This window comes from Nipponia nippon, unplaced genomic scaffold (assembly GCF_047370975.1).
Source record: "Nipponia nippon isolate SJK-2023a ecotype South Korea unplaced genomic scaffold, ASM4737097v1 scaffold_6, whole genome shotgun sequence".
Lineage (NCBI taxonomy): Eukaryota > Metazoa > Chordata > Aves > Pelecaniformes > Threskiornithidae > Nipponia > Nipponia nippon.
In genome coordinates, this window is record NW_028262380.1 from 53,324,460 (window position 1) to 53,338,574 (window position 14,115).

The 14,115-nt window shown below is 40.1% G+C and overlaps 1 protein-coding gene across 12 annotated transcripts in view; it reads left to right on the forward strand.

Moving 5' to 3' along the window:
• The window catches only part of BMPR1B (bone morphogenetic protein receptor type 1B), a 273,903-nt gene that overhangs the window by 169,996 nt on the left and 89,792 nt on the right, over positions 1-14,115 (forward strand). The window contains exons 1-2 of one of the 12 annotated variants that reach the window (XM_087736644.1): positions 5,719-5,741; positions 5,857-5,959. The exons of 10 other annotated variants lie outside the window; for them this stretch is intronic. In XM_087736644.1, coding sequence (XP_087592770.1) covers positions 5,890-5,959 — 70 coding nt within the window. In that variant the 5' untranslated portion in view covers positions 5,719-5,741; positions 5,857-5,889. Of the gene's footprint in view, positions 1-5,718; positions 5,742-5,856; positions 5,960-12,244; positions 12,322-14,115 lie in introns of those variants that run through there. One more of the 12 variants, XM_087736656.1, reaches the window with a different exon arrangement.

Below are 14,115 nucleotides of genomic sequence, written 5' to 3' on the forward strand. Positions count from 1 at the left end.
GTTTGTTTGTGAGTCCAAATGAAACATTGGGGGAGTTGAAACAACTTCTGAGACACGTGAAGAGCTCTCTTATTTGGGGAGTTAATTGAATTCCTGTCCCTCTGGCTTTAGATGACAGATTCCCAGGCAATTTAATGGTGTCTTTACAAATACCTCCTCATTGTGACTATTATGTATATGCAGTGTTAATTAATAGACTCACAATTCAAGTTATGATGTTGGGTTTCTGAGACATGTATGTAATATACACAAAATATAATAATATGGATGACTAACATGGTATTTCAGGTACCTCCGTTGCTCCTATTTTGAGCGTCTCAGGTTTCATGGTTTAGTTAGGGTCCTTTTCGTTCCAGACTTAGTTACTTCTAGATTGCCAGAGACAAGTACGAACACATTTCCTCCTGATTACTCTGTAGAATAGAGATGGAAACTACTAAAATGCAGCATTTAACTTGCGAAAATCCAGCTTTGAACATGAATCATCATATATGGTCGTTTCTGTCCAAGTTTTAATATGGCAAGACCTGAGTACCTCCCAAAGTAATCTTTCTCTTCTGCTAACTGTTAGCAATAGCAGGATAGTCATTCAGTTGCAAAGACTATCTTGCAGTCTTTGAAAGAATTGCATGAATGGTAAGAACTGAATAAAAATTACTCATGCCACAGAGGATTAAATGCCTTCTGGGAACAAGGAATTCCATATCTGAAACATGATTCTCTTCTTGCTCAGATGCCTTGAAATCTAAGTCCATTTCTGTGGTTTATATGTACTTGCTACAGAGAATCTGGCTTTGCTGATATGAAAGCAAGGAGTTAATGCTGTCAAATGGTCCCATTTAATTGCACTACTTATGTCTCCCATGTAGATTGTAAATAATTATTTTTAAGTTGAGGCTTGTGATGTACAAGGTGAGAGTCATCTGGAAGTTTTACTGGGAGCAATTTCCCTCTCGCAGTCTAGGATGTAGGTACTAAGGAAATTCTATTCTCCCCTGCCCCATAAATTCAGCAGTTCAGAGGAAAAAATATATCAGATATATTATATAGAAGATCAGCACTTGAATAAGTAATTGGTAGGGTAAAAAAGACTGAGCAGTAGGAAAGACTCATACAGTTTTATGGGGAAGGCACAGAAGAAGCTACATGAAAAATTCTACAAATCAGTTTAGAGCAATAAAAACGGTAACTTCTCCATTTACTGACAAAGTTATTTGTCAAAGCTACTGACCCCAACGGATGGACATTATGTAGCCAGTAAATGTGACAAATCATATTGTAGATTATTAACTTAGATCGTTTCTTCTCCATGTCATAGGTAGTGGAATTACAACTCGTCAAAAACTGATATTTTGAGCTGGCAAATACAGTGGCATTGTAGATGCTGTCCTCTTGGCAAGAAACAATCTTCCTAAGTGATATTGTGATAAATCCATTTGGGCAACTGTTACACAGGCTCATACTGTAGAAACTCCACTCCTCTTTCTTGCAAGATTGTCTCTGACTATTTGAATGCTCACTATTCCCTTATACATAGTGCCTGACGCAGACTTCTGTGAGTTACGTGTTCAGCCAAGGTCAATATTGCATGTTGATTTTTGCCAGGAGTTGATTCATGATAGGTCTTAGATATGAAAGCTCGTGCCTTTTTTGTTGCTCTGTAAATATATTGAGTTGAATCTCTAATACTGATGGCTATTGACTTTTATTTGTTTGTTGTCTTTTTTTAAGGTCTGAGTGCCCTAAAGTCTTAGTAGAGATTGAAACTATTCAAGGTCTTGTAGGATAGTTCCCTTAAATTTGTCAGTAGTTGCTTTAGCAATGTTTTTTGGAAAGAAAAAAAAAAAAATCTGAGTCTTCAACCAGCCTTATGAGTCCATTTATCAAGAATTAAAATTAAGACTAACAAATTACTGAAGTGATCAAGATGCTGAATCATGCAACATATGAGTTTTTGAGTAAGTACTACACATTTTGGATTTGTTTGGCTTATGGATGAGGGTGAGTCTCCTAAACTGTCAAGGTTTTAAATCTAAATTCTCAGTGTATATCAGTTTTATCCTAGGGACTATTTGGCATATTCTCTCTCTTTTTTTTTTTTTTTTCCTCCTGCTACAGGCAAGCTCTCAGCACCAGGACATAACCTTGATTCTGGGAGCCTATTGTATACATTACTGTTATTGCAGGATTATTGCCTATTCAATATTTGGCCGGGATTCAAGGTCACAGCCACTCTGGCAACTGAGAGTGACCACACTTGGCCAGCGGACGGCTTGCCTTTCGCACTCACGCACCACGGTGTGGCCTCTTATGGCCTTTCTCGTGCTCCTCAGTGGGGTGCATTACTCTTCCATAGCCAGTTCTTTCTGCTGCCTTTGAGATAGCTTGCTATTTGCCTCTGGCTTTGAGACCATATTTGCATCCTAGGCACATGCATGAAGTACCATCTCAGTCTATATATTTTAATCATTGTAGCACAGCAATCCTAAAGCAAAATACTCTCATTGGAATAATGGCCGTTTAGTTATCAGAGAAGGACTATAGTAAACGCTTTCAAGCTGTATTTGCATGTCACTGAGAAAGTTTAGGGTAGTACTCATAGTGTTTTAAGAACTATCAAAGAATTGCAATAATCCCCTATAAATTTGCAATTAGGATATTCAAATAGCTACATTTCATTATGTCAGTTTTCAGACTTGTGTTATAAACTTATGCAAGCTTATAGGCGCGAAGGAAGCAAGTAGAACCACTTTCTTTATATTAGCCTGTGTCCCAGCAGGGTTAGAGGGCTTTTCAATCCAAGATGAATGATAAGTACCTCATTCAGATCCCCCTTTACAAAGCTATTTGTGTGTATGCTTGAATAGCTCTTGAGAACACGAAAGAAAAGATGGGACCAACCTGTTCATGTCATGTTACTTCAGCCACTGAATAGGCTTGTGGTTACTGCCCCATCTATCTGGGGAAAATCCCTTGCAGAGGTTTTAAAGAGATCGTAATCAGCCGTAAGGTGATATGTGAAAAGGATCACCAAAACCACCTATAGAAATTTGAAGCACTAAAGAGGCAAACACTGGAGACAGAAAATGCAGACAGCACAGCTACTGTATTGATTTGTTTTTTTCTGGAATTAGAAACCCATTCTTCACTTAAAATTAGTGATCAGCAGGTGCTGGGTCACCTGGTTCATGATCCAGACACCACTTTTCCCACTCTCATCTGGGTGTGGGCAGGCCAGATGCACTGCACTGGTGCACTGCGGTCCCTTCCCTGCCACCTTCTCTTCTGGGGGATCTCAGCAAGATGTGTATCTGCCCTCTTGCTAAATACAGAATTCCCCCCATCGTAGTACAGAGGAATTGGTTGCAAGAATAACATGCCTTTTGGGTGTCTCTGCATGAAGGTGAGGCCTGTTGTGGCCAAAAAAGCATTAGCATCTCTGGTTCAGGTTGGTTGTTGGGTGCAGCAACCTTCTGAAGCTGCACAGAAGCACATCTCAACCGATGAGCAGAGGGGAAAAAAAAAAAAAAGCTGACATTTAAAAAGCTGTCTTTCAGCATGAGCAATCAGGGAAACACTTTTCCCAACCCAGGATCAGACAGGTAATAAGGAGGTTTTGTTATATGCTATGGTATTTATGTGTGAGCTCCTGGTGTATAGGTTAGTAAAGCTGATCAGACCATAGCAAATGCCTGTGGAGATGTGGTGATCATCAGTGATCAATATGTAACCTGAGCTCAAAATCAGAAGGGTCTGTTAACTTCAGTAGGCTGCTCATCTAATCTTAAGTATCAGAAAGCAAATTCGCAATAAAATAATTGACATCATCTCTAGCTTATATTTGGGCCCTGTAGCACCCCTAACCTATGCTGGAAATTCTTAGTCCGCATGACCAGCATTGTAGATTATAACACTGAGCTCCCTTACATTGCTGAACTCCAGGTCAGTACATTGATAAACTAGGATGCAGACAGATGTTTGCTGCTGGAACAGATGTGCTGGTCTTAATATATTACTGCTTATCTGCTGATGATTACTGCCTTTCTCCTCAAGAGAGGTGGCAAGATCATGGAGTGCTGCTCATCTGCTTTGGTATAAGCTCGGATATCTTGCCTTAAGCTGCTGCTGAAGGCTGTTTAAATTAAGCCCAGCTGACTTGTCTGTGAAATAGATGGGGGTCTCGCACAGTTCACTCTAGTTGGTGTTTTGTAAAGAACAATAACATTTCAGCAGAGACAGAAACAGATGTGATAACTTTGTGTGACTTAAAAAATAGCAAAAAACACCTCGTAAGAAGATCGCTGCCGTGATCTAGATCAGGAAGATAGGAAGGGACATTGCTGTTACATTGTATGTACCTACAAAACGACCGTTGACTTAATAAACCATGTATCTTCCTAGTTCATAAGTCTTTAAAGTCATCTTAATCAACCCTTAGGGTTCCTGAAGCTTGGAGTCAATTGAAAATATTTCAATTTTCTCATTTTTGTTAGCAGCATTTACAAAGCATACAGATTTGTATAGTAGCTTCCTCTATTAGTTGTGCTGCAGCTCCACACAGAAGTTGAGAAGCAGTATGTTTTCAATTAGGAAAATAAGTAGTGGACTTAAAGAAACAAAACCAATGCTTCACACATATTCCCTAGATTTCAAATAGAGAATGTTTCTTTAATACAGATCTGATTTTGGAGCTGGGAGCAGGGCGTATATTTCAAGAAATGCCAGAAATATCTACTTATGGGAGGCTGTGTGGTACTGTGGCCAGTGTTTGCAAGAAAAAAATGTAAACATCTTAAAGATAAAATATTATGTGCTTCCTTAAAAAGTAAAGGGTGTTTAATTTGTAATGTTGCACGCTTAAATGAATGGAGGTAAGAATATACCGCTAATTGGTGTGACAATTCAGTGGTACTGACCATTTTTATGTACTTAGCTTGTGTCCCATTCAGTTCTACTGTCTGATTCCACAGGATCATTTAAAAAATAATAAACACCTGAACATTTAAAAAATAAGGTTGGGCTATTTCTTAAACAGTTCTTAATACACTGTCTCAGCTGTAAAAGTAGCTTAGAAGTGCTTCTGGAGGTTTCTTGCTTTAAGGTTAGGGCATTATGTTCATGTATTGTGTCGACTGCCTGCATGAGTTGCTGCAAAGTTCATTATACTGCTAAGGCTGTCAGTGGTATTTATGGATATTCATGTGCAGTGAACCCTTGAACCTGAGCTGGTCATCTGAGCATTGCTTGTAGTTAGAGTTGTGTTTATGCTTAACATTGGTAGCAGTATTTAATTGCTCCCTAGGAAAAATAATTGCAGTTTGAACTCAGTCGTATAGTAGACAAGGGATTGTGAAAACGCAAGGCTCAGAGGAAGGATCATCCTTCTTATACGAGTATTAATTATTAGACTTTCGTTTTCAGACTCCTGTTTCTAGAGTTTGGAAATGAACGTGGACCAAGTATATAATTCAAACTGCATGGTGTCCCACTCCCATTAAAATTAGTAATGGCAAAAATTGCGTTATGGAATTAATCCTATTTAAAAATATTTTCCAGGCGTTTTTCATGTCAGCTGCAAACGGGAGAAAGGGTGATGATGCCATTTTGCAATGGAGAGGAGTGGAGAACTCGCCTTATACTCATCTGAAGAATTTCTGATTCAAAGTATTGCAATCTTATCCCTGCTAACGTTTCAGTTCTCATAATATAATATCAGATGAGAAAATCCCGCGTAACGTCTGGTATGTCAGCAGAACTGTTATGGTTCTGAGCCTGGTGGTGGTATACGTGTCTTCAGAGTTGCATTTTAGAGCTCTCCTGCCAGTGTAAAGGGAGTTTATGTTTCTGTAACTCTAGTGGGGATTCCTTTGGCTTGACACAATCCCGGGAATGTCTTTCAAACCATGTACATACACAGAACAGATGGCTTTCATGGGAAGCAGGAACTACCGTTCAGCATGTAAGACTTTTTTTGCGTTTCTTGGTAGCTTTCTAACTTGAAATAATTCTTCCACAGATACTATGTAATGGGAACGATGTCTGCATTCTCTCTTTCCCCATCCCTCTCTTCCCTCCCCCCGCCCCATCACGTTCAAGGAAAAATGCTTTTCTCAGATTCCAAGGGTAGGGTTTTCTCCAAGCTTTAAATTCAGTAACTGCCGAATTTAAGCGTTTGGAATGAATGCCGAATGGCTGAAACTAAGCCTTAACGGAGAATTTGACAATACAGGGTGCTGTTTCCTTCCTCTTGGGCATCAATGCAATCTGAGCAAAACTCAGAAATGTAATTATTGACAGAAACATAGCTGCATACGAAAAATCATTTTTAGAATGTAATGCATTTTGTTTGTAATTCGATTAAATATCATCATTTTGTAATATCATATAGCAACATCAGTGAGTGATATGTTGTGATAGAATATGATATGAAGTGACCACATAAGAAGATAATTAAAGATCATGTTTTATGTAATTTTCAGACTCTTGCAGTTAAAACGTTGTCACCATAAATGGATAGTTAAATAATAAATTGGCTACCCCCTGCAAACATTGACTCATTAAATAGCTCTGCTTTCTTATAACTATGCGTTTGCTTTCCAAATCTTGTGGTCTTATAGGAAATTAGCCTTTTTTTGGTCACAGAATAGCAGTAAATTGAATTGCTTCTGCTTCTGTTGTGTTACCCACTTCTCTGCGCTCTTGTCAGTCTGGCACTCAGTTTCTCATAGATTTTGTTAATAGTTCTGTATCTTGATAAAAAAGATGAGAACAAGCAACCAGATAAAGGAAAACAAGACAATTTCAAAAATTTGGTGTGTAGATATTTTTGTAATAAAATCAGGATTTGACCTTGAAAACATTTCCTAGTTACTACAAAGACAAAGAACAGAAGCTGTAAGTTAATATTCAGCTGCCTGTACAATAATCCATTACAACCTAGTATTATAGAGATAAAATAAGAGTAGTCTATTGTAATTCTTTAATTGAAAATGTATCATTGTGGAATTGTTACTTGGATACCACTCATATTCTTATGGAAATGTGTTTCCTTTTATTAGCAGGTCGATTTATTTGATGATATTACAGAATTGTAGGTTAATTTTAATCTACTAACCTTGTGTCATGTTGATACTGTCCAGCTACATGCTTGAAATAAGCACGTGACTTCTAGTGTCTAGTTCTTATTTTCTATCTGGATATTTGCAAGTGCTGAGATTAATATATTATCTACAGCCAGAGAAATAAATTAGCACATTTTGGAGAAGGTACATACAGAGAATATATCTACAACAGATCAGCCAAAATTAATGAAAACAGTGGCAAAACTGAATCTAGACACGAGGTACTTATTATGTTAGATCTGAGTGAATATAATAGGAATTGAGAGCATAAAACTATAATGTCTGTCTGAATCATGTCTCTTGAAGATAGTGGGGAATTGTTCAAGAAAAGAAGTTGCATTTCTGTGTTTGCTTTAGTTGTATTAGATTTGGGAGTCTCCCATCACCTTCTAACTTTCATCTGAGAGTATGAGAATTACGACGGCCTGGTGATGGTTTATGGTCATTGAGAGACAATGAAGATACCAGACTTGCATCAGCACATGAACTGACCATGCAGATATTGCTGAATCATCCCAGCCAAACAAAAATTACAGGCGCTATACTTTAGCCTTTGTCTTGCTTGGATGTTTTGGTAGAGGCAGATGGAGTTGCATAGGAGGCAGGAAAAAAAAAATCTTTGCAACTTCAGTTACATTTGGGGAGTTCAGTGGTAGAAGTTTAATGAGCTCCCAAGAGCCTCCTCCAATACATCAGTGAGTGGCCCGTGCCAGCCCAGTGTGACTTCATGGAATAAACATATCAGTACAGTTTTAGTGTATGCATATGCTGCTTTTTGGAGATTGGGCAAAATTCCTTTTGTGGTACAGAGCTGCCAAGGGCCAAGCCATTGTTATGGATTACCTGAGCAGCCCTTTAGGCGATGAGTGACTGAGGCAAGTTCAGCATCATAAAACCTGTGTGATAATTACTGGGCTAGTTATTCCTGACCAGAGCAAGCTCTTATTTTGGTTGCAGTGAGTGGCTGGGAGCTCACTGACTGGCAATCTTCACTTTAGGAGTGTACAAGAATTAAAAAGTATGTTACTGCACCATCCAGTGAGGCTTATACCACTAATTATATTTCCTGTGGTTTTTGAGAAGAGTATTTCTTCTGTGGATGAAGCTGGAGCCTGCAGGCCAGGGCAGTATACTGATGGTGCCCTGCAGCAGAGGAGGTGGTGGCAAGACTTGCAGACTTTCAGTGCATAGAGATTTGCAACCAATTGTATCTTAAATAAGGTGTTACAATTATGCAAAGTCTTCATCAGTGAAGTCTCCGACATCAGAACTGTCCTCAGTGGTGAACACACAGGTTGTGCTGTTAATATCTGCTCCCTTCCGCACTGAGACATAGGGACAACTTTCACCTTGCCAGATAAAAAAAACATGAACTGCAGTAGCAACTCAGACTGCAAACAACCTATGCTGTGTGCCTTTAAGGCAATATGTTTTTGAAGGACAAATTCTGTATAACCCTTAAAAATTGTGTTTAATGCTTATTCAAACTGCTAGCAGGGTGATCATAAAAAGCGACACCTATATTTATGGCTTAAATAAGATGATCTGTGCTTTGATCCTGCAAAATCCTAGCATAACACTCTGCCGCTGAGCCCTGTTCCTTCTGATGGTATGAGAGATCCTGCGTCCCCCCTCAGTCCTCGGTTGTTCTATTGCAACCCTCAGCAAGAGACCACCAGTCACTGCTGCCTCGGGTGGGGAGCGTGCCCACTAGGGACCTGGTTTGTGATTACCAGCTAACTTTACATAGGCCACCCTAGAGCTGTTGGAGACAAATAAATCACTGCAGAGCTGTCCCGGATTTAAGCCACTGAAAGGCCTGTAAAAATATTTGTTATGCAGATACCTGAGCTGACCAGCCCTTTCTACAGACTTCAAACTGTCTTACACGTTTTACGTTGCTCCTCTTGGATGCATTTAGGCAGGCAAGTTGAAAAAGTAGGTTTTGGCAGTTGGAGCAGGAAATGTGCATTTGCCATTTAAGTGCATGTAAATAGGGAAAAATCCCATTAAACTGAAGTGATGAGACCATGTACAGTGAAATGAAAACTGACCCTTTTGATAGAAGGAGTTGATGCTATAAAAAGTTTTGTAACGGGGCCTAAAAATTGTTCCTGTTTCCCCTTAGAGCAGTTTAAGACATCCCAGCTTTTCTTGCTGTCACTCCCAATGTCTCTCTTGCATCTGCTCATCACCAAGGCTTCTCTGGGGAGGTCCCTCTCCTCACAAATGCTTTCAAGACACCCAAGGCATGTCTTGTAAGATCTGATAGAAGGCATATCTATAAAATAATCAGGCCTCTTATTTTTCTCACTTCTGTTTCACTCTCTCTGTTCCCCCTGGGGAGGCTTGTCTTGCGTTCTTTGGAATGGCTGAGATGTCTGAGCAGCCAAGCTGGTCGTGGAGCCTCCCTCGCAAAGCGCAACGCCCGGGCTCCTTTGAGATGAGCACTTCCTAGGCTAGCAGAGAGAGGGACTTGTCTACGTTTAAACAGAATGATTTACAGGTAAAGGAGCTCGCTTATGCGTGCAAAACAAATCATGCACTAAAATATTGGGGATTACACTTTTAATGCTGTTTTTCAGTTGTAGAGAGAGACAGCAAAGAGAGCTGCTGCCTCCCCGGATTTGTTCCAGCTCCTCGCTTGGGGCCAAGCTGTGGTTCCCCTGCACCCTCTGGCTGCTGAGGGTTTTTCTGTGAGAAGGGCTGTGGGTGACTTTTTTTTTTTTTTTTTTTTTTTTGCACAGAGATTGCTTAAACAGCCAATCCTTGCTCCACTTGCCCAGGCGAAGGAAATCCTGTATGAACTGGAAAGTGTTAGAAAGGATTTAATGAGATTATCATGAACTGTTACTTCACAAAAAAATCTTAAACCCACAAGCAGCTGTGCTGTGTAACTGGGGACAGGTGAAGGAATGTGAAGGACTAAAGAAGCTGTCTACTTATTTAAAGAGGCAGAGCCAAGGTTTTTTTTAATGTTTAATATGCGTTTTAGCTAAGAAAGCACAAACAAACAAAACCTTCCACCAAAAAGAAGGGATACTGTTGAAGTCAAATATCTTCAAATGTAGATTTATTTTTAATAATATTGTAGAAGTAAGTGATACTGAAATTTCTACTTGAAAATTCAGTAGTCCAGTGGACTATGCAAGCTCTCACTTGCCTTCAAGTTCATCATACCAGTTAGAAGTGACTCGGAGAGGTCGTATTGTGCCCACATCACATTAGGGACTGCTTTGAGGTTTTGATGTGTCTTCTGTTGTAATACAAAGAGTTTACTAACAGTGGAGTGAAATGTGGTTGTGATTTTTTTTTTCTTTTTTCTAACATGTGACCTGTAAACACAGCTGAGATTTATTTTGATGCTAAGTACTGCTTGTGCTTTTTGCGATGCTGAAGTCATGAAATGCATTTACTTTCTGTATGTTTGGTTACTTCTGTGGTCTTTGTGCACCTGTCATTATAGGAAAGTTATAAATAGTGGGTGTATATTACGGTGTTAACCTCCCTGGAGGCCTGGGTACCTAAAACCAGAGCGCCACTATGGTTCTTCAGGGTGATCTGCTGTGAAGTCCAACCTATAGAGCAATGTGATTACAAACAGAGGAACGTGTTGTTTTGCGCAGTGAAAAAAGTGGTTTCAACTGGAAATTGTTAACCAATAGTAAGAGGTATGGAAGAAAAAAATATCCTCTGCAAGCATTTAGTGTCGGATTTATTTTGGCAGATGCCTATCTTGAACTTGTAGGATGCTTTCCAAATCCATCAGACATGCATTTGAGGGGTGGGGAGAGGAATAAATCTATGTCTTTGTCCATTTATTGCTTGGGAAAATAGCTTGGAGGCTGAAATGCAAACTGTGGTGAAAGTAGCTTCTGAAATATTAAATTACATACTGATAAGATATTGCACCAAGATACTCTGTCATTACTTATTTGGTGAGAACACTTTATGTTATAAAAGCATTACCTATTATTTTTATGCATGCTTAAAACCCGTTAGCGTAACTTTTCTCAGTTATAAAAGAAGAAAAAATTTATGCTAGAGTGGCTTATTGATGTAGGTTTAAACCTTGACGTTTTACGCTTTCTAATTTGCATGTTAGCTGGCATTAGAGCCACCTTGAAAGATCTTGCCCAGCAGGGAGATGGTCGGTTTGCCTAATGATGTACCACGCAGGAGCGGACACGCGCAGAGGCACGTGTGTTCCTTAAGCTCCCTAACGGCATGCTGAGAATAGGACTGCACCCATCTGCCCTCGACCCTTCAACCTTTTCTTCTGGCCGGGCCCAAGGGCTAAATTTAGGTTCCCAGGTGGCGAAAGGGGCTGAAGAGCAGCTGCCAGCTCTGCCCACGGCAGGCAAGTGGGTGGGCTCTTGGGGAGAGGGGGCTTCTGCTCCCCAGCGGGAGGCTGGCTGTGCTGCCCAGGGAGAACGACATCCCTCCTTTGGCAGCATGGGCGCCAAGGGGGGCATGCAAACTGCATGCACCAAAAATATGTCTGTACCAGCGCATGCAGATGAGAGAAGAAAGCCCTGAAAAAATAGTGTGAATGATTAAAAGAATTATTTGAGGGTAGTTGACAGCCTTCTCCTTAGTCTCCTCCCTTCCGTTCCCAGCCATCACACTGAACCATCCGTCTCTGTTGGTCTTCCTCTTCTGTGGTCTTGCAGCCTTATTCCTTGGCATATTGAGAGGGAAAGGAGAAACGGAGATTTGGGAGGCACACTGCTCCTGCCATATTAACCAGGAAGGCAATAATGAGCTACTTCTGCAACTGGTTTTGGATATGTTAGGCTTTAGAGGAAAGAGTGACTTCAGAGAAGGAAAAAGTAATTATCTGAATTAGCTTAGATCAGAAAGAATCAAGCACAGCCATGAGAGATTTGCTAAAGTGCTATCAATAAGCAGGTTCAAGTATTTTTGGCAAATGCACGTTGTCAAATATGAAATCCTGGTATATTTCCTGAATGCTGAATTAACTCCGAGTACAAAAAAACCTCCTTCTTGTCCTCTTGAACAAATCCATGAAATCTTCTTCTTTGCACAGTGAGAAGAGTGAATAAAACATTTGACTCCAAACAACAGATAGAGCTGATTTCTGAAAGTGACTGTGTCGCTCAGTGAGTACCACATCCCTCCAGGAACCCTGCATTCATATCTGGCCACCTCAGCTGACAAAAAGGTGCAGCAGAAATAGGTGGGTGACTAAAATACGAGATGAACTATCTCCTAGAGGAGCGAGGAATTTAAAATTTGGGGGCTGGTTAGAGAGGTCTTCAATAAGAGGAGACAGAATGAAAATAAAATAATATACATATAAAAAGAGGAGGCAAATTGGATTCCTCCATTTAACCTTTTACATAATAAAAGACAGGAGACGTCCCAATGAGATTAAAAAGCGATGCGTTTAAAAATTAATAAAAAGCAAATACCTTTTATTGGAGACAGGAATATGGACAAGCTGAGCTGTTGGTCTGACCCGGTGTGGCAATGCAGAGATTGCTATTGTTGTATGGCCTCTTGGGGATGGCTTTAGCCTTTGTAGCTAGGTGCGGTTTTGTTTTGCCGCAGTCTGAGGCATCTGGACACAAGCCTGCTCTGGCTCAGCAGCTGGGTAGATATAGTCACTGTGGTAGCGATGGTCGGAGTAAATATATTACTGTGGGGGTGCTCAGTTGTTTGAGCTGATGGTGGTTGCGTGGCTCCCAGTTTGTGGAGGTAACTTTGGGTTGGAGTACCACATTTACTTCAGGTCTGTGCAGGTTTTCATTGCAAGATCAGGCAGAATATGACAAAACACTATAAATAATTGTTTCTGGTTTAAGTCAAACATGTGTCCAAGCTCCTTTAACTTTCCTAAATAGATACCTTTTATGATGGTGGCTCCTTACTGAAGTGTAGTCAGCCTAGCAAGGAGCTTTTAGTAAAGGTAAAGATGCATTCTCCCATGCATGTTTAGATTTTGATTCAGCTTGTTAGAGAAATGTGCTTTTATTCTATAATATGGTAATGCATTTGAAACCAACAAATGAACTTTTAATGGGGTGAGCACCTATATGTGTGTGTTTGTGTGTATGCTTGTACTCGTAAAAGAAATTTATTTTCATCAAAATATTGCAAGTTTTAACTTATGTTTATAGGCTAGTTTTTAACCAAGAAAAAGAAACTCAGAGCCAATCATATTAGGCTGGGTAGGACCTATTACTAGAATGCTTATTTTTTTGAAACTTTGTGATCCAAATGCATAGCCAAAAACTTTCTAATGAACACTTCAGTTAAGACTGAACACAGCTTTATAGTCAGGACACTTGGACTTCAATCTCAGCCTTTAGTTAGCATACCATATCCTGATCCCCACATGCGATGAGATGGATGGCTTGCTGTTTGTATTTTAAAAAGAATTTGTTGCGACACTTGATGCACAGCCACAGCAGGTCCTCACTGGGAAATGTACCTCCTGAAGGCAGTGAGTGTCCAAACTACTGCTGGGAATGGCTTAAATGAAAATTTAGAGAACCTGGTAGTGGCTTTCTGCATGCTATCATCTTGGAATTGTCCCTTTTATTGGAAGCTGCTACTTGTGCCTGAAAACTACTTCCTTCTCAATATACTTTTCCCATGGTTTAATCCAAAGGTCTTTTCACCGCTCTTGGCAGTGTGCTGCTCCTTTTCTCAAGGATCAGTCACTTTTGACGTATAACTGAGAAATAAATGCTTTTAAATTGGAAGGAAAAAACCCCAACCAACCAGTTCTGGAAAAGCAGCAGAACTTCCCCGCGGTGAGATGCATCATACTGTGAACTGACCTCCAAAACTGCAGCAACAAACCCTCCATCACTGAGAGCATCTAAAACTGAAAAAGAGAGAACACACTGAACTTCTCAGGGCATGCTGTCCAATGCTTTGCTTGATGAGTGTTTGCGTTTTGTACTTATTTATTTCCAGTCATATGAAAAAATGCCTCAGCTCAGTGTTACTGCTGGAGTGGCCA